Below are 15,019 nucleotides of genomic sequence, written 5' to 3'. Positions count from 1 at the left end.
ATATAGCAACCATTTTAACAGTCCGGTAACTTAAATGAAAACTTTTGAATAGTTCAGTGACCAAATTGTAACTTTTTTTAATTAAGTGATTGAAACGAAAACATGCCCATAATCTAGTAACTAATGGTGTAGTTTACCATTAAGTTATATATGTTATCATTTTGTTTTCCTTTGTCTTTCTATCACTCTATCTATATATATAAATATATGATGTTGTGCACTTGTTCCCTAGTACTACTCACTTTCACTTTAGCTTAAGACATTCATTTTTAAGTTATTGGAAACACTCTATTCCAAATGTCTCTCTCAGTCTTAATGGACTCAGGTTCTCCAACCATTCTTTTACATCCATCCATAGAACCAAGAGATGAGACGGGTGGTGTCCTTTTTGACCCATCCAAGTTGCAAAACCAATCAAGTTTACCCTCAGAGTTCATATGGCCATGTGGGGACTTGGTTCACACCCAAGAAGAGCTTAACGAACCATTGATAGACTTGGGCGGGTTCATCAAAGGAGACGAAGAAGCTACTGCACATGCAGTGGGCCTTGTTAAGACTGCCTGTTCTAAACATGGTTTCTTCCAAGTTACAAACCATGGTGTTGATTCAAACCTTATCCAAGCTGCTTACCAAGAGATTGATGCTGTGTTTAAGTTACCCCTTAACAAGAAGCTAAGTTTCCAAAGAAAGCCTGGTGGTTTTTCAGGGTATTCTGCTGCCCATGCTGACCGGTTTTCCGCTAAGTTGCCATGGAAGGAAACATTTTCTTTTGGCTACCAAGGACTTAACTCCGATCCTTCTGTGGTTCATTATTTCAGCTCTGCCTTGGGGGAAGATTTTGAGCAAACCGGGTAAGCCTTTATAAATGATTTAATAAGCTGCATTATTTTATGGTAAAATCACAGTAGAAACTCTTATACTAAGAGTGAGATTGCATTTTTTTCCTTTTTATTTAAAAAGGGGTAAATTAATCATTATACATTACACCAAAGAGTAAATTATTTTTTTTGTTAAAAAATTCTATCCATTTGTACTATTATGGAATAACCAAACACACCACGTGTACCTCATGCTGACATTCATAAACCAAATTTTAATAAAATGACTAGTTTACTCTTTGGTCTAATATACATGGACTAATTTGCCCATTTCTATGTAGAGAGTAAAATGTAATATAACTCCTAATACAAGGGTCTCTGTGATACTTTTAGCTTATTTTATTGACGAATATATGTATATATATATATATATTATATTTAAGACAATAAGTTAACTAATTAATGGTGATTTGACAAATAATACAAGTTGAAAAATGAAAAAAGATGGAGAAATTAAATGTAGGATAACAATAACTTTTTTGAAAAGTTGAATGACCAAATAACTCATTATATTTTTTAAAATATGACTGTAAAAATAGTGAGTGAAACGAATTATATATATAGAAAACGAAGTGAGGTAAAAGTATTATATAATAAGATTTGGGTTGCAATTTGTTTCTTTTATTAAAAAATTGTCAAATTAATTTATTCAAAATTCTAATTATTTTTACTGTTAAAAACTTATCCCTATATGCCAATAAGTGTGTCTGGTTATTCCGTTAGCCACAACAGTTTTTAATAGTAGAAATAGATAATTTTTTTTAAAAAAATATTATTCTGCTCTTTAACTTAAGTTACAGGGACTAATTTACCCATTTAAGTAAAATGAGCAAAATACGATCCGACTCCTAATACAAAAATCTCTATGATACTTTTACTAACAAAGCAAAATAGTTGAGTTCCTTGATAAATAATAAGGTTGTATATGGATGTGAAGGTGGATTTACCAAAAGTATTGTGAAAAGATGAGTGAGCTGTCGCTAGTGATATTCGAACTGTTGGCAATCAGCTTGGGGATAGATCGTTTACACTACAGAAAATTTTTCGAAGATGGGAATTCAATAATGAGGTGTAATTACTATCCCCCATGCAATAATTCTGGCCTCACCCTTGGCACTGGCCCTCACTCTGATCCTACTTCCTTAACAATTCTTCACCAAGATCAAGTGGGAGGGCTCGAAGTTTTCAACAATAACAAATGGTATGCTGTTCGACCTCGACAAGATGCCTTTGTCATTAACATTGGTGATACTTTCATGGTAAGTCCATTTTGCTGCATTTCTAATTTCCACTACTAATTTAAAACCGGTAAAAAGCTATTAGATTATCCTCTATTCAGAACATGGGTAAATTAGTTTTTGTATGTTTAGTCAAAAAGAAAATTAATTTTTCTGTTAAAAATTTCATCAATTTCTGCTGTTAAGAATTTGTCAATATACATCTACATGAGGTACATGTGTCACTAGCATGTTCTTCAATTAGCTATGCCAGTTTTTAATAATACGAATGAATTAAATTTTTACAAAAAGAACAAAATTACTCTTCGATCTAACGTTTAGGGACTAATTTACTCATTTTTTAATAGAGGAGACAAAATACAATTTAAATCTTAATATAAGGACCTCTATGGTACTTTTACTTCCTAAAGTTGGTGACTTTAGGGAAAGAGGTATGTAATTAATGGCATCAATTAATTGCTTACTATACATGACTTTAATTAAGACGTTAATCCACTTTATTAATTTAATTGATATATTTTAGGGGTGAATGTACGGGAGTGTTCCTTGTATTATCGGGGTTAGATCAAATTAGTCTCTCTACTACTAAATGGATTAATTAAATTCTTTACTATTAAAAATAAAATAAAATCCAATTGAAATAGAATTAATATTTACAGTTTAACAACATTAATATTTTAAAATTTTTATGGTTTTGTAAATGAGATTTTTTTGTTTAGAACTTAACTACAATTGAATTTTTTTTCAAATAAATATTATAATTTGAATTTATTTGATTCTTTTTAATAATATAAGGATTAAATTGATCTAATCTCTATAATATAAGGACCTCCTAAATCATTTAACCTATTTTAGGGTAACGACTACCCCGTACTATTTTAATCGAGGAATTGAAGATACTAGTAGCTCATTAGTACTGTAATCCAACTTTCGTACATTAACAGTTGCTTTATTTCCCCCATGAAAAGAACACGTAAAAGAAGAAGAATTTTCATGAGTAAAATCTTGATTTTGAATTTCAGTCCTTCTCTACTCTACCCCACCAAAATTAAGATTTTTTTAAACCTTTGTGGGACCTAATAGCTTGTGGAATGACATATAAGGTTGTAGAATGAAGATAAAGAAAATAACGTAATTCCAAAGCTAAAGTTAGAGAAATATATATGTTTGTCCCCATGTATTTACAATTCAAAATTGACATGTTTGACAAAATAAATAGTCGGTATGTGGCGTATGCTAGTGTACAGAGATTAATTTTTTTTATTGTTTCATCTAACGTATAAGGATTAAATTGAATAAAAAATAGATAAAATATGTATGATTGAAAAAGTGGTGTGTACTGTAGGCATTATGTAACGGAAGATACAAGAGTTGCCTGCATAGAGCAGTGGTGAACAAGGAGAGGGAGAGGAGATCATTGGTATACTTTGTGTGCCCAAAAGAAGACAAAATAGTGAGACCCCCACAAGATCTAATGTGCAGATCAGGAGGGCCAAGAGTGTATCCTGATTTCACATGGTCTGATTTGTTGGACTTCACTCAAAATCACTATAGAGCTGACGTTGCTACACTCCAAAGCTTCTTCCCTTGGCTCCTTTCTTCTAACCCTACTTCCAACTTCTAGTTCTCTACTCCCCTATCTTTTCATATAAATATCTTGGTTTCCACTTTGTATCTATCTACTATAGATTATAATATGTTTTAAGTGTATGCATATTTGAATTTGAGTTTTTCTATTTTTCGATTTTAAAAATTTAAGTATAATTATTAAAATCGTTAAAATTATTCTATTCAATGTTTTGGTGTCAGGGATGGAGAAAGAGAGGGGTAGGTAGTGATCTTGGTCACTCCTAAAACATGAAAAATTGTTTATATCATCTCTAGGAAATCACAAGTTAGTATAATGGTAAATTTACACTTTGACTTCCCAAAATTTTTATTCATATTTTGGTCCCTAAATCAATTTCTCAACTTCACTCCTAGTTAGTGTGACATTTTGAAATGATAAAAATTTTCGCCTGGTAATCATGTAACGATAAAAATGACATTGTAATGGACTTCAATTTAACAAAAGACTTTAAGGGTGTTTGATAAACAGAATTTTGAGTCTTTTTTAGTTGATTTGGGCACAAATAGAGAATTGAATAGTCAAATCCTCTAATTGTAGTGTTTGGTGAATGGGATTTTGCAATAGCTTGTTGACCTAAAACCTCCAAAAACAAAAAACGTTGAGATGAACAACTTTTTTCAACAGGTGATTGGGAATAAGATATGTGGAATGACATATCTGACCGTGCTTGCTAAAAAATTACTCCCATTGTCACATGTCTCAAACTTAATATGCCAAATAGCCTCTATTTTCTCATTTTCACTTTAAAGTTCAAAGTCCAAAGTAAATTTAACAAAAAAAAAAAAAACTCCACCGTAAATCTATAAAATCAACATTGTCACGAGAAATTTTCAATCAACCCCATTCATCCTTGAATATTTATGTATTCTTAATTTATTTTCAATTTACTTGTGTAAAATGATTTTATATGCAACTTTATATTAATTGAAATATGCTACTTTGACAAATTTATTCAGAGTATGACATAATTATCACTAATTTAGTTTATTTAAATTTTCAAAAATATTCACTAATTAGTTTCCATAATGGTTGTTTTAATTCATTGGTAATAGTGTTTTATTTCAATAATTTCACCTAATAACGGCTAAAGTATTACAAACAAATAAATACGTAATAATAAAATGTGTCATGCCCTCATTTGTCATTTTATATATATATCAGCTTTCAACTATCAATTAAGTTTTACTAAACACTTTTAAATAAACTGTTAATAGACTTTATCAACCTTGTATGTTTTTTCCAATAATTTCATGTCTTTTCATATAAATATGATAGTTTGGACTTTATATCTCTCTACTTTGTACATTATATATTAGATTATAGTATGCTACATGTCTTTGTATTTTTTATATATTTAGAATTTAGTCCTTTTATTATTTTTTTAAAAACTCGCACAATTTTTAAAATCGTTAAAATTATTTTGTTCAATATATTAGTGTGACATTTTGAAATAATTAAAATAACAAAAGAAATAACGTTATTATGGACTTGAATTTAACAAAAGACTTTTAAGATTAAAATATGCAATAGGTCCTTGTACTCTTTGTAAATTTAGAATTTAGTCTCTGTACTTTTATTTCCAAGAATTTAATTCTTCTACTTTTGATTTTAAAATTCAGATCCAACTGTTAGCACTATTAAGTTTTTTTTTTCTTAAATATTTTGAAATTAAAAAAAAAACTCACTTGGTAGCAATAAAACTAAAAAATGATGAACTAATGAACCTGAATTTAATAAAGTAATTTTAACAATTGGATCTAAATTTTAAAATCTGAAAATTAGAGAGACTAAATTCTTAGAAATAAACGTATAGAGACTAAATTCTAAATTTACCAAGAGTGCAGGGACTTATGGCATATTTTAACTGTCTTTTAATTGTATTAACAATTGGACTTGAATTTCTAAATCCAAAAGTAGAGGGACTAAATTACTTGAAATAAAAGTAGAAGGACTAAATTTTGAATATACAAAAAGTAAAAAAGAGTTGAAGGATATTTTAACCTCTATATATTGTGTCAATTGGGCGGCAATACATGTAATTGTTGGATGAAAATAAATAAAGTTAAATCAATTGGTTTTGTCTTGAGAATTTCAATTATTTCAAATTTGTTAGAATAAGGATATTTTTAGAGTATTGATCTTAAAGTGAGTGGCAAAATAGTAATTTTATCATGTAAATGTTAAAATATTAGAATTAATGAGTAAATGTGGTGATGAGATGCATTTTCACCATTAAATTTCATTTTTGATACCATCAATAAAATTTGAGTGCCCATTCATTTCTTGTGTTGCAAGAGATGAAGCTCTCTTTTCATTTCCTTTGCCATTTTTCTCTATTTCCTACTCAATTTTCCACCATTTTCTTTAATTCTCTTCAAAACTCACTTTCAGATCACTTCATTTAAGCTTTTCTCTTCATCTTTTCTGTCACCACAATCTAGGGTTCGGGTGCCTAGAGTGAGTGTAACATCTTTCACCCGTTCTGACGTCCGATACAAATGGAAGATGGCATCGAAGTACATATATGACAAAAATCTAAAAAATATTTAGGAATTCAAAGTTTGCAACAATTTAATAAAATTGTAAATTTGAGATAAAATCATTTGGAGGATTTAGAATTATCCTAAAAACATTTCGTGAGTAATTGGGGGTGTTTAAGACCAAATACAAATTTCAGAGAACTCAAAACACACAAATCAGTGCAGTGACTTTGGTCCAAGGCTACGTAGGTCTATGTATCAATACATTGAGGCAATATATCAAAATATATGCCCCGTATTGTAGGCTTTTAGCTATTGTCAACTAAGGTTCCGACACATAAAGCATATGTTTCGGAACTTATATCCTTGAGACCAAATTTTGGTCACTGGCTTGTAAAGTTCTGGTACATTTAACCAAGGCTTAGAAACCTTTGTGTAGGGACCAAAAATTCAAGTTTAAAACACTTTAAGCACACTCCAATTCAATTCCTACCAAGGAAAACATAAAACAACACACAAACTACGAATTGAAATAATCCAGAGTACAAACTAACTGATTACACTAAAACCCACACATAGCAATAGCTCATGGTGGGATTCGGAGACCCACACCTTTAATTACACATAATAGGTCTCAAACCTGCGCACTCAAAACCTAGAGCCTGTGTCTTTACCAACTGTGCCTAGGCCTCATTGGCATTTCACATTTATTTTTATTCATTAATTGTTATAATGATAATCTTCCTTCGACATTAAGGCCAAATCCTAAAGTGACAGAGAAAAAAAACTAATAGTACTAAGAATGAAATCTTATGCCACGTTTGATTAGTATTGTAATAATATGAGGAAAAACCTAATTTAATACACATATATTACAATAGTTAGACATAAAAAAATAGTTAGTACAAATTTAAACTTGAAATTAGAAATATAAGTAAAAACTCTTGTAAAAAAAAAAGACCTCTTCAAAATAAGCAAAAGATGTTCCATCTCTTTTCCAAAAATAAGCCATACGAGTGGGGTAAAAATTACCAATTAAAATTAATGTATTGGTAATTCATATACTAAAACATAGTGAAAAAAGAAATAATATCCTTACCGAACGTAGCATCAGCTTTCTTTCTTTAACTTCATGTAAAGTCACAAGAAAAATCGAAAATGCATTGAGTATTTAAGAAATCAATCCACAAGTAAACTAAATATTAGTTCACAAGGGAAAAGTGGAAGTTTTTAAAGTAGAAGGGTGGGATTGAATTGTGAAAACATAAATTTTAAGGAGCTAAAAAGCAATTTTACCAAAGCTGATTTCTAGCGAAACAAACGTTGGGATGCATGATATTGAATTGCTTATTCTTTACAATCATATATGCAGACATTATACTCAAATCATTTCAAGATAATTATATATTTCTATTGATTGAATGAGAGTATATATGCCCTAATATTACATAACAATACAGTACATATCCAAGTGTGTATATGAAATTAATTGACATTGCAATGCAAAAACTTGCATTTAAGAAGGAAAAAAAAAAGAAGGGAAAAAGTTGGAAAAACATATTTCCAGTTGTTCTTACCAGTACCCCACTGAATCAATTTGGTCTTGTTGCTGTAATTGCTTTTGAATGTTATTGGAAGAGAAAGGCAACGAAAAAGGTTGATCAGAAGGGACAAAGGATGTGTGACGAGACAATAAATTTGTTGAAGAGTATACATTGGTGTTGAAGGCTATATTTTGTTCATGTTTTGATTGTTGATGCTGCTTTTGCTCAGATCTTTGTTGCTTAGGAAGATTAAGCTTCTCTCCTTCAATCTCTCTATATTTGGTTAGGTACAATTTTAAAGGTCCTACATATTCCTCAAATCCTAAAGTAGTGATTGCCCAAATGATATCATCTCCATTAATGGTCTTTCTCTTCTCTCTTTGGCATTTATCTGAGGCTTCCCCAGTGACAAAGCTAATGAACTCTGACACACATTCTTGAACAGTTTCTTTTGCATCTTTAGATATCTTCCCATTGCTTGGAATCACTTTTTTCATAATTCTCCCCACGTTTGCTATGGGGAGGAAACGATCTTGCTCTTTATTATTGTTGTTGTTGCTGCTACCACCACTTTTGGCACATGGGCTTTCGGGGCTTCCTTTGTTATGTACATGTGCCGCATTTTCATCTTCCATTTCTTTTTTTATAAAACTTACTACTAAATATCTCTCACAATGTTTGAGAATTGAGAGAGACTATAGGTGACAAGTTTTTGAGTTTTTGTGGATGTTTTGAGATTTTTATTATGGTGAATTAGATGGAAACAATTGCTTAAATGTAGGCTGTTGAAAGGGAAACTAAAACTCCTCTTGTTTCTTAACCAAATGACTCCCCGGGACTCGCTCCTCCTCTGACCTAATCATTAACTTGTTTATTTATCACATTCACTATCCTAGTTACACCAAACCATTTCTATTTTAAGATGAGGTGAGTGCTATATTCACATCTACTTCTAACAAAATTCATTTTTTCCTCCTTACACTTAAAAAGTATTATAAACAAGAGTTAAATCACTACTTCGACCCTAAATTTGGTAATCACTCCTATATTAGTGTCTATTTTTTTTTAAGTTTGTCTATGATTTTAGCAATTGTTCCTACATTTGGGTTTGAACTTTTTTTTTTGTTTAAGTTAGTCCTTGAACTTGACTGTTATTCTTACATTGATGTCTAATTTTAGGGTTTTCAAATAAATATCAAAGGTTTATTTGGATAATAAAAAAGTTCGACTCTATGGGAATAATTATCAAGTTCAGAGACTACAAATTATAAATTACTACTTTTTTTTTTACAAAATTATTAAGATTTCTTAAAATTTTCTAAATTTCTTTGAAAGTTACCAAATCTCTCACCAAATTACTAATTTTCATGTAAAATTATTAAATCTCTTACAAATTTATTAAAATTTACCTACTTCTTACAACTTCTCAAATTGTTGAACATCTTACAAAATTGCTGAATCTTTTACAAATTTACTTTTATAACAATCTCAAATTTTCGATGTCTGAAATGATACTAATCAAAGACATGAACCATCATTTTCGGAATAAATAATAAACTTTGTGGATACAACGATGTAGTTCATGCCTTGTGAATAGTATTTTTATGATTAAAACTAAAGAGATTTGCATGTAAATAACTTGTGAAAGGTAGAAGATGGACTAATTTAAAATCTAAGTTAAAGTTGGAGGGCTTAAAGTGTAATTAGGCCAATACGCTAAAGGATTATTTTTTTTATTTTTGGAAAAATGGTGGCAACAGATCATGCTATACCTTGCATTGACAATAGCGGTTGATGGCACATAACATTTGCAAAATTTGTAAGAGAATAATGGAAGGGTAAGTGGCAAAGTACAAAATTAACACTTACTTATTAAACCATGTAAGGTAAACGGTGGCAAAGAGAGGACTTCACACTTGTTTTACCATGAAATAAGTTCAGTAATAATGTAATACGTTTGTATTCAACAACACTGTTACTTTATCTAATTAATTACACCTAAACCCAATTGCCAGGTTGGACAAAGAGAAGGGCTCAAAGCCTAGGACCATGCTTTCAAGTTCCTAGTCTAAAATTACATTGTCATAATTGTAGAGATGAGATTTATTGGTCCCATTCTTGTTCATGCATGCTAAATGTAAATCTTCCTATGAGCATTGGGGAGAAGAATGATAAAAGTTCAAGCATTGAAGGCAAAAATAATCAAGTTTCAACGAGCTTAACAGAGCAAGTTATGAGGAAAGGATGAAGCCTGCCTCTAAAATGAATCACAAAGATGAAGCTTTCTCCTGGATAGATTTTCTAACAGCATTAAACAGTAATGGCATCAACTTCTGGTTGGTGACAATGATGCCTGTGTCCAGATCAAGATACTTTCCCTTTGAAAAATCCAATGGCTGCCCTGCAGCATCTGTGACCACACCCCCAGCTTCTGAAAATCATGAGTTGCAAACAGGTATGTTAGAAAACAGATGGTGGATTAGTGGATGGGTGAGTGGTTGAAGGTTTGGTAAAAGTATTTGTACTAGGAGTCCGATTGCATTTTGCCCCCTCTAAAAAAGTGGGCAAATGAATCACTGGATGTTAGATCAATGAGCAAACTGATTATCTTGTAAAAATTTCATTCATTTCTACTATTAAAAACCAAACCCTATGCATCAACATGAGTGGCATGTCACATGTCAATGTCTGGTTATTCTGTCAGTTATGTCAATTTTTAACATTAGAAATGGATGAAATTTTTAACAAAAAAGACTAATTTGCTCTTTGGTCTAATGTACAACGACTAATTTGCTCATTTTTTTAGTAGAGGAGGCAAAATGCAATCTATCTCCTAATACAAGAACCTCCATGGTATTTTTACCGAAAGGTTCCAACACTGAAAGGGCAGAATAATAAACCAATGTCAGCCAACTAATCCTTCGCATTTTAACTTTGAGAGAGATAGTAGCAGATGATGGAGTGGAATTGGTACGTACCAGTCACAACAATACACCCAGCAGCATGATCCCATATTTTTTCTCGATACCCTTTGTGCGGAAGACGCAGATATATGGCTCCATCTCCTCTGGATAGAGCACCATACTTTGCCTGGCTATCAATTCTAACCGGTGGTGCTTTGACGCCGAGTTTCTGTTTACATCTCAACGTTTTCAATACATTAGCCAAAAGCGTTAGTGTGTGTATATATATATGTATTAAATTTATATTGGTAAAAGTACCATGGAGGCCATGTATTAGGTGTTGGATTGTATTTTGCTCCCTTTACTCAAAAAATGGGCAAATTAGTCTATGTATGTTAGATCAAAAAGTAAATTGGTCTTTCCCTTTACTCAAAAAATGGGCAAATTAGTCTATGTATGTTAGATCAAAAAGTAAATTGGTCTTTCTGTTATAAATTCCATTCATTTTTACTGTTAAAAACTTATCCATATACTTCAGTATGATGTACATGTGACATGCCATGTGTCACTATCTAATTATTCTATCAACCACACCACTTTTTAACAATACAAATGGATGAAATTTTTAACTAAAAAGACTAGTTTGCTCTTTGATCTAACGCATAGGGATTAATTTGCCCATTTTTAGAGTAGAGGGGGCAAAATACAATCTGACTCCTAATCCAGGGACCTCCATGATACTTTTACCTATTTATATCCATGTAGAGAAAGCAAGAGGGAGAGTACCTGGGCAATCAAGCTAGATAAATCATGCATGGAGTGTGCTGCTTCATAAGACTCAAAGAATGATGCTTCTTCAGGATTTTCAACAGCACTTACTTGCACCTGGAGATCCCATATAATTGTAGAAGTTGCAGATACATACTGAGATTAATAGCAAAAAATTATAATAAATCGTTATAACCTTTACTGCCGAAGAACCATCAAGTGGCTGCATATAAGTTCCACCACCTACTACAGCAAAGAAAAGGCAGCCAACTTTATTATTTGGAGAATGCTGACCAGCATCACTGAGGGAAGTTAGTGGAAGATTTGGACAAGCCAGCACACCCAGGACAACTTTTCCTCCTTCTAGCAAAGCCAATGCTATTGCATATTGATCTCCTCTCAGAAAACTACAATGTAAAATATCAAAAAAACATAGACTAAGTCATCAAGTTGATCTAAAAGAACATACAATGAGAAAAAGTATCATTTCTTATAATTGGAAAAAGATAGAGATCATTATTATGCAAAAATAAAAAGATTAGCCATTTCTTTCACACTAAATTGCAAAGCAATCCAAACATAACATGTATAACAAAGATAAAACAAAAGTTATATACATGAGAGAGTTCGTTGATGATCGGTCATTTAATTCTAAGGCACTAAATTCAAAGGCCTGGCCATGCAAGACCAAGACAGAATTATGGTTTGTCTTGCATATAGTACTGTTAAGGTATGCCCCTAAACATCCCCCTGCAGTAGTCATTGCTGAGTTAAGGAGTGAAAAGGAAAGTTACTACCTCATGTTGGATACGGCATATCATAAACATGCACTCAGTGCACATGAAGAATTATTATAGCAGACATCAACTTCTTTATGACTAAAGCAAAATCACTTATGTCAAATATAAAGTTTCAGAGCTCACCCTTTAGTACCATCTATAGGATCCAAAACCCAGTGTCGACCTTGGGAACCACCTTCAGATCTGCCATTGTCAATGGCCTTGAGAACACCTTCTGTGGATAAAGTAACATTGTATGATCCATCACTAGTTAGAGAATCGTTCACAAGTTTTGTAATGCGCTCTACTATTTCCTGGCCACCATCCTTGCGAAGATCTTTAGAATCCTAAAGAGAAACCAAAACATTATTTAGAAGGAAAGAAGAATTCTATGATGTAAAAAAAAAAGATGGCTGATGCATGCTGCTGAAACTATTATTCACAAGTACAGAGATTCACCTCCTCAGCAACTAATGAGAAGTTATCAGGAAATTCCTGCTGCAGCACAAAACTAACCAGTGCTTGTGAGCCTGATGAAAATTTTAAAATATAAAAATGTCATGAAAACATGTTAGTAATTAGTTAAGGATTCTTTTCTGTCAACCCTTAAGTTGAAAGATGATGGGACCAAGAACAGCATATATACTTAAACCAGAAATTTCTTAGGGATAATCAATGTAAAAAAAAAAGCAAATTTCATAAAATTAGATAATGCCGGCGAATTTTGCATATGATAGGTGCATTGACTAACAAGTTGAACATTAAATAATAAATACAAGCTGTGATCATATTTCCCCCGGTAAAAAAAACCATGGAGGCCCTTGTACTAGGTGTCATATTGCATTTTACCCCATTTACTCAGAAAATGAGCTAATTAGTCTTTGTATGTTTGGTCAAGGAGCAAAGTGGTAGTTTCTATTAAAACTTTCATCCATTTCTACTATTAAAAACTGGCATGACTAACAAAATAACTAAACAGTGACACATGGCGTGCCATATGTACCTCATATAGGGACCAGTTTTTATTAGTAGAAATGGAAGAAATTTTTAACAGAATGACCAATTTACTCTCTGATCTAACGTATAAGGACTAATTTGCCATTTTTTTAGTAGAGAAGACAAAATGCAATCCGACTCCTAATATAAAGGCCTCCATGGTACTTTTATCTATTTCAGCCTAAATTTTGATTTGTACGGATAGCGCAGAGGAGCATAGAGGATGTAAAAGTAGAGGCAACACTCAAACAAGCAAATGCATTAAAGGGCAAGGTGATCAGTTCACACTTGAGATATGCTCATCAAACAGAAAACTAAAATATCACAATTATGCCATTTTGTTTTCACCAGAACAATAACATTGCATCCCATAGAAAATTTTGTTCATACAGCTCATAATTTCCTAGTATAAAAAATTAATAAAAGCAGGAAACAACTAAATTCCTAGTAACATGCTAACATGTAGAAAGAGCAAATTCCTTGTATTAGGAGTCTGATTGCTTTTTACCCCTCTACTTAAAAAATGAACAAATTAGCCCTTATACATTAGATCAAAGAGCAAATTGGTCCTTCTATTAAAAACTTCATCCAGCTTTACTCTTCAAAAATAACCAGACAATTACATGTGATGTGCCATGTAACATATCGTATGCGGACCAATTTTAACTATAGAAATGGATGAAACTTTTACTAGAAACGACCAATTTGCTCTTTAATCTTACTACAAGACATTAATTTGTTTTTCTTTTTGGAGCAAAAGGGTCAAAATGCAATGCTTCAATGATACTTTTACCGGATAGGAACCATTTCAAATCCAAGATGCATATTACTTTAAATAAAGAAACTGGTAATGTTACGTGAAAGAACCAAAGAGGAAGGAGCAATTTAGAAACAAACCATAATCAGCAACAGTTACAGGACTTTTATCATTCTTTGATTGAACATCGGATTGCAGCAAAGCCTTTTGTACTTTCTGGAAATTAAAACAAACACCCAAAATTCAAATTCAAATTCTATATATTCACAGCTTCACATATCTTAATTCTCAACGAAAAGCATAAATTTATTTGAAAAAAATAAACGAGACTCAATTCAGTCACTTTAATACCCCTAATATTAGAACAGTCGATAATTCCAAAGAATAAGGATATGAGGAAATTATTGAAACCCCAAAACACATAATACAGGGAAAAAATGAGTTTTTGGATGAAAAGAGAAACCTGACAGAGACGAGCAGCGAGAGAGGCTGCTTTCTTTGCAGCAGCCAGTTCTTTATCATAAGACATTGCCACAATCACAGCTGAAGAAGAAGAAGAAGGAGGAGGAGGCAAGTGACAGAGATGAAAAAGAGGGGGCTTTTTAAGAGAGGGGGAAACAAATCTCAACCAATTTATAGACATTTATTAAATTTTCAATTCAATAAATTCGTATGAAAATTCCTTTATTTTGGTTTCTTGTTTTTCAGAGCAGAATCAATCATATTCATCACTCACTCACATTCACGTGCTTTTTAATCATTTGTTAATGGAATATAGATATTTACTTTGGTTTAAATTTGCTTTTAGTCCCTGTACTTTTCAAGATTTTAATGTTTAGTCCAATCTTTTTTTTTTGGGTAAACTACATTAGTCATCATCCAACTATGAAAAGTTACAAAATGTCACCCAAATATTAGTAAATTTCTTTTTTGGTCACCTAACTATGGAAAGTTTCAAAATGGCCACCCAACTGTTTACTTTTGTTTTATTTGTCACCAACTGCTAACGTAACATCTAAAAATTCAAGATACTTAAGTGACCATTT

The 15,019-nt window shown here is 31.8% G+C and overlaps 3 protein-coding genes across 3 annotated transcripts; 1 reads left to right on the top strand and 2 right to left on the bottom strand.

The window, feature by feature from the left end:
* The first annotated feature begins 210 nt into the window (after positions 1–210).
* On the top strand, positions 211–3,898 carry LOC108454722 (gibberellin 20 oxidase 1-B-like). The gene is made up of 3 exons (XM_017753270.2): positions 211–851; positions 1,816–2,137; positions 3,462–3,898. Exons 1-3 carry the CDS (start codon positions 298–300, stop codon positions 3,738–3,740), a joined length of 1,155 nt encoding a protein of 384 aa, XP_017608759.1. The 5' UTR covers positions 211–297; the 3' UTR covers positions 3,741–3,898.
* Positions 3,899–7,799: 3,901 nt separating this feature from the next.
* On the bottom strand, positions 7,800–8,496 carry LOC108455677 (nuclear transcription factor Y subunit B-7). The gene has a single exon (XM_017754214.2). It carries the CDS (start codon positions 8,403–8,405, stop codon positions 7,800–7,802), a length of 606 nt encoding a protein of 201 aa, XP_017609703.1. The 5' UTR covers positions 8,406–8,496.
* A 1,190-nt stretch (positions 8,497–9,686) lies between these two features.
* LOC108454552 (SAL1 phosphatase-like) lies at positions 9,687–14,719 on the bottom strand. The gene is made up of 8 exons (XM_017753051.2): positions 14,437–14,719; positions 14,114–14,189; positions 12,680–12,750; positions 12,365–12,567; positions 11,638–11,848; positions 11,460–11,558; positions 10,749–10,902; positions 9,687–10,201 (listed from the first exon to the last, which is right to left on the bottom strand). Exons 1-8 carry the CDS (start codon positions 14,614–14,616, stop codon positions 10,038–10,040), a joined length of 1,158 nt encoding a protein of 385 aa, XP_017608540.1. The 5' UTR covers positions 14,617–14,719; the 3' UTR covers positions 9,687–10,037.
* Positions 14,720–15,019: the final 300 nt, after the last annotated feature.

This window comes from Gossypium arboreum, chromosome 9 (assembly GCF_025698485.1).
Source record: "Gossypium arboreum isolate Shixiya-1 chromosome 9, ASM2569848v2, whole genome shotgun sequence".
Lineage (NCBI taxonomy): Eukaryota > Viridiplantae > Streptophyta > Magnoliopsida > Malvales > Malvaceae > Gossypium > Gossypium arboreum.
Note: the sequence above shows the minus strand (reverse complement) of the source record. Positions and strands in the feature narration are given on the sequence as shown.

What these genes read in the sequence shown, in the direction of transcription:
- LOC108455677 (XM_017754214.2), bottom strand. Translation starts at nt 8,405, where the DNA reads ATGGAAGATGAAAATGCGGCACATGTACATAACAAAGGAAGCCCCGAA.
- LOC108454552 (XM_017753051.2), bottom strand. Translation starts at nt 14,616, where the DNA reads ATGTCTATAAATTGGTTGAGATTTGTTTCCCCCTCTCTTAAAAAGCCC. An exon ending in ATGGTTCTTCGGCAGTAAAG is followed by an intron (nt 11,559 to 11,637) that starts GTTATAACGATT and finishes TGGGATCTCCAG; the next exon opens with GTGCAAGTAAGTGCTGTTGA. An exon ending in TATCTAGCTTGATTGCCCAG is followed by an intron (nt 10,903 to 11,459) that starts GTACTCTCCCTC and finishes AGATGTAAACAG; the next exon opens with AAACTCGGCGTCAAAGCACC.
- LOC108454722 (XM_017753270.2), top strand. Translation starts at nt 298, where the DNA reads ATGTCTCTCTCAGTCTTAATGGACTCAGGTTCTCCAACCATTCTTTTA. An exon ending in GAAGATTTTGAGCAAACCGG is followed by an intron (nt 852 to 1,815) that starts GTAAGCCTTTAT and finishes ATGGATGTGAAG; the next exon opens with GTGGATTTACCAAAAGTATT. An exon ending in ACATTGGTGATACTTTCATG is followed by an intron (nt 2,138 to 3,461) that starts GTAAGTCCATTT and finishes TGTGTACTGTAG; the next exon opens with GCATTATGTAACGGAAGATA.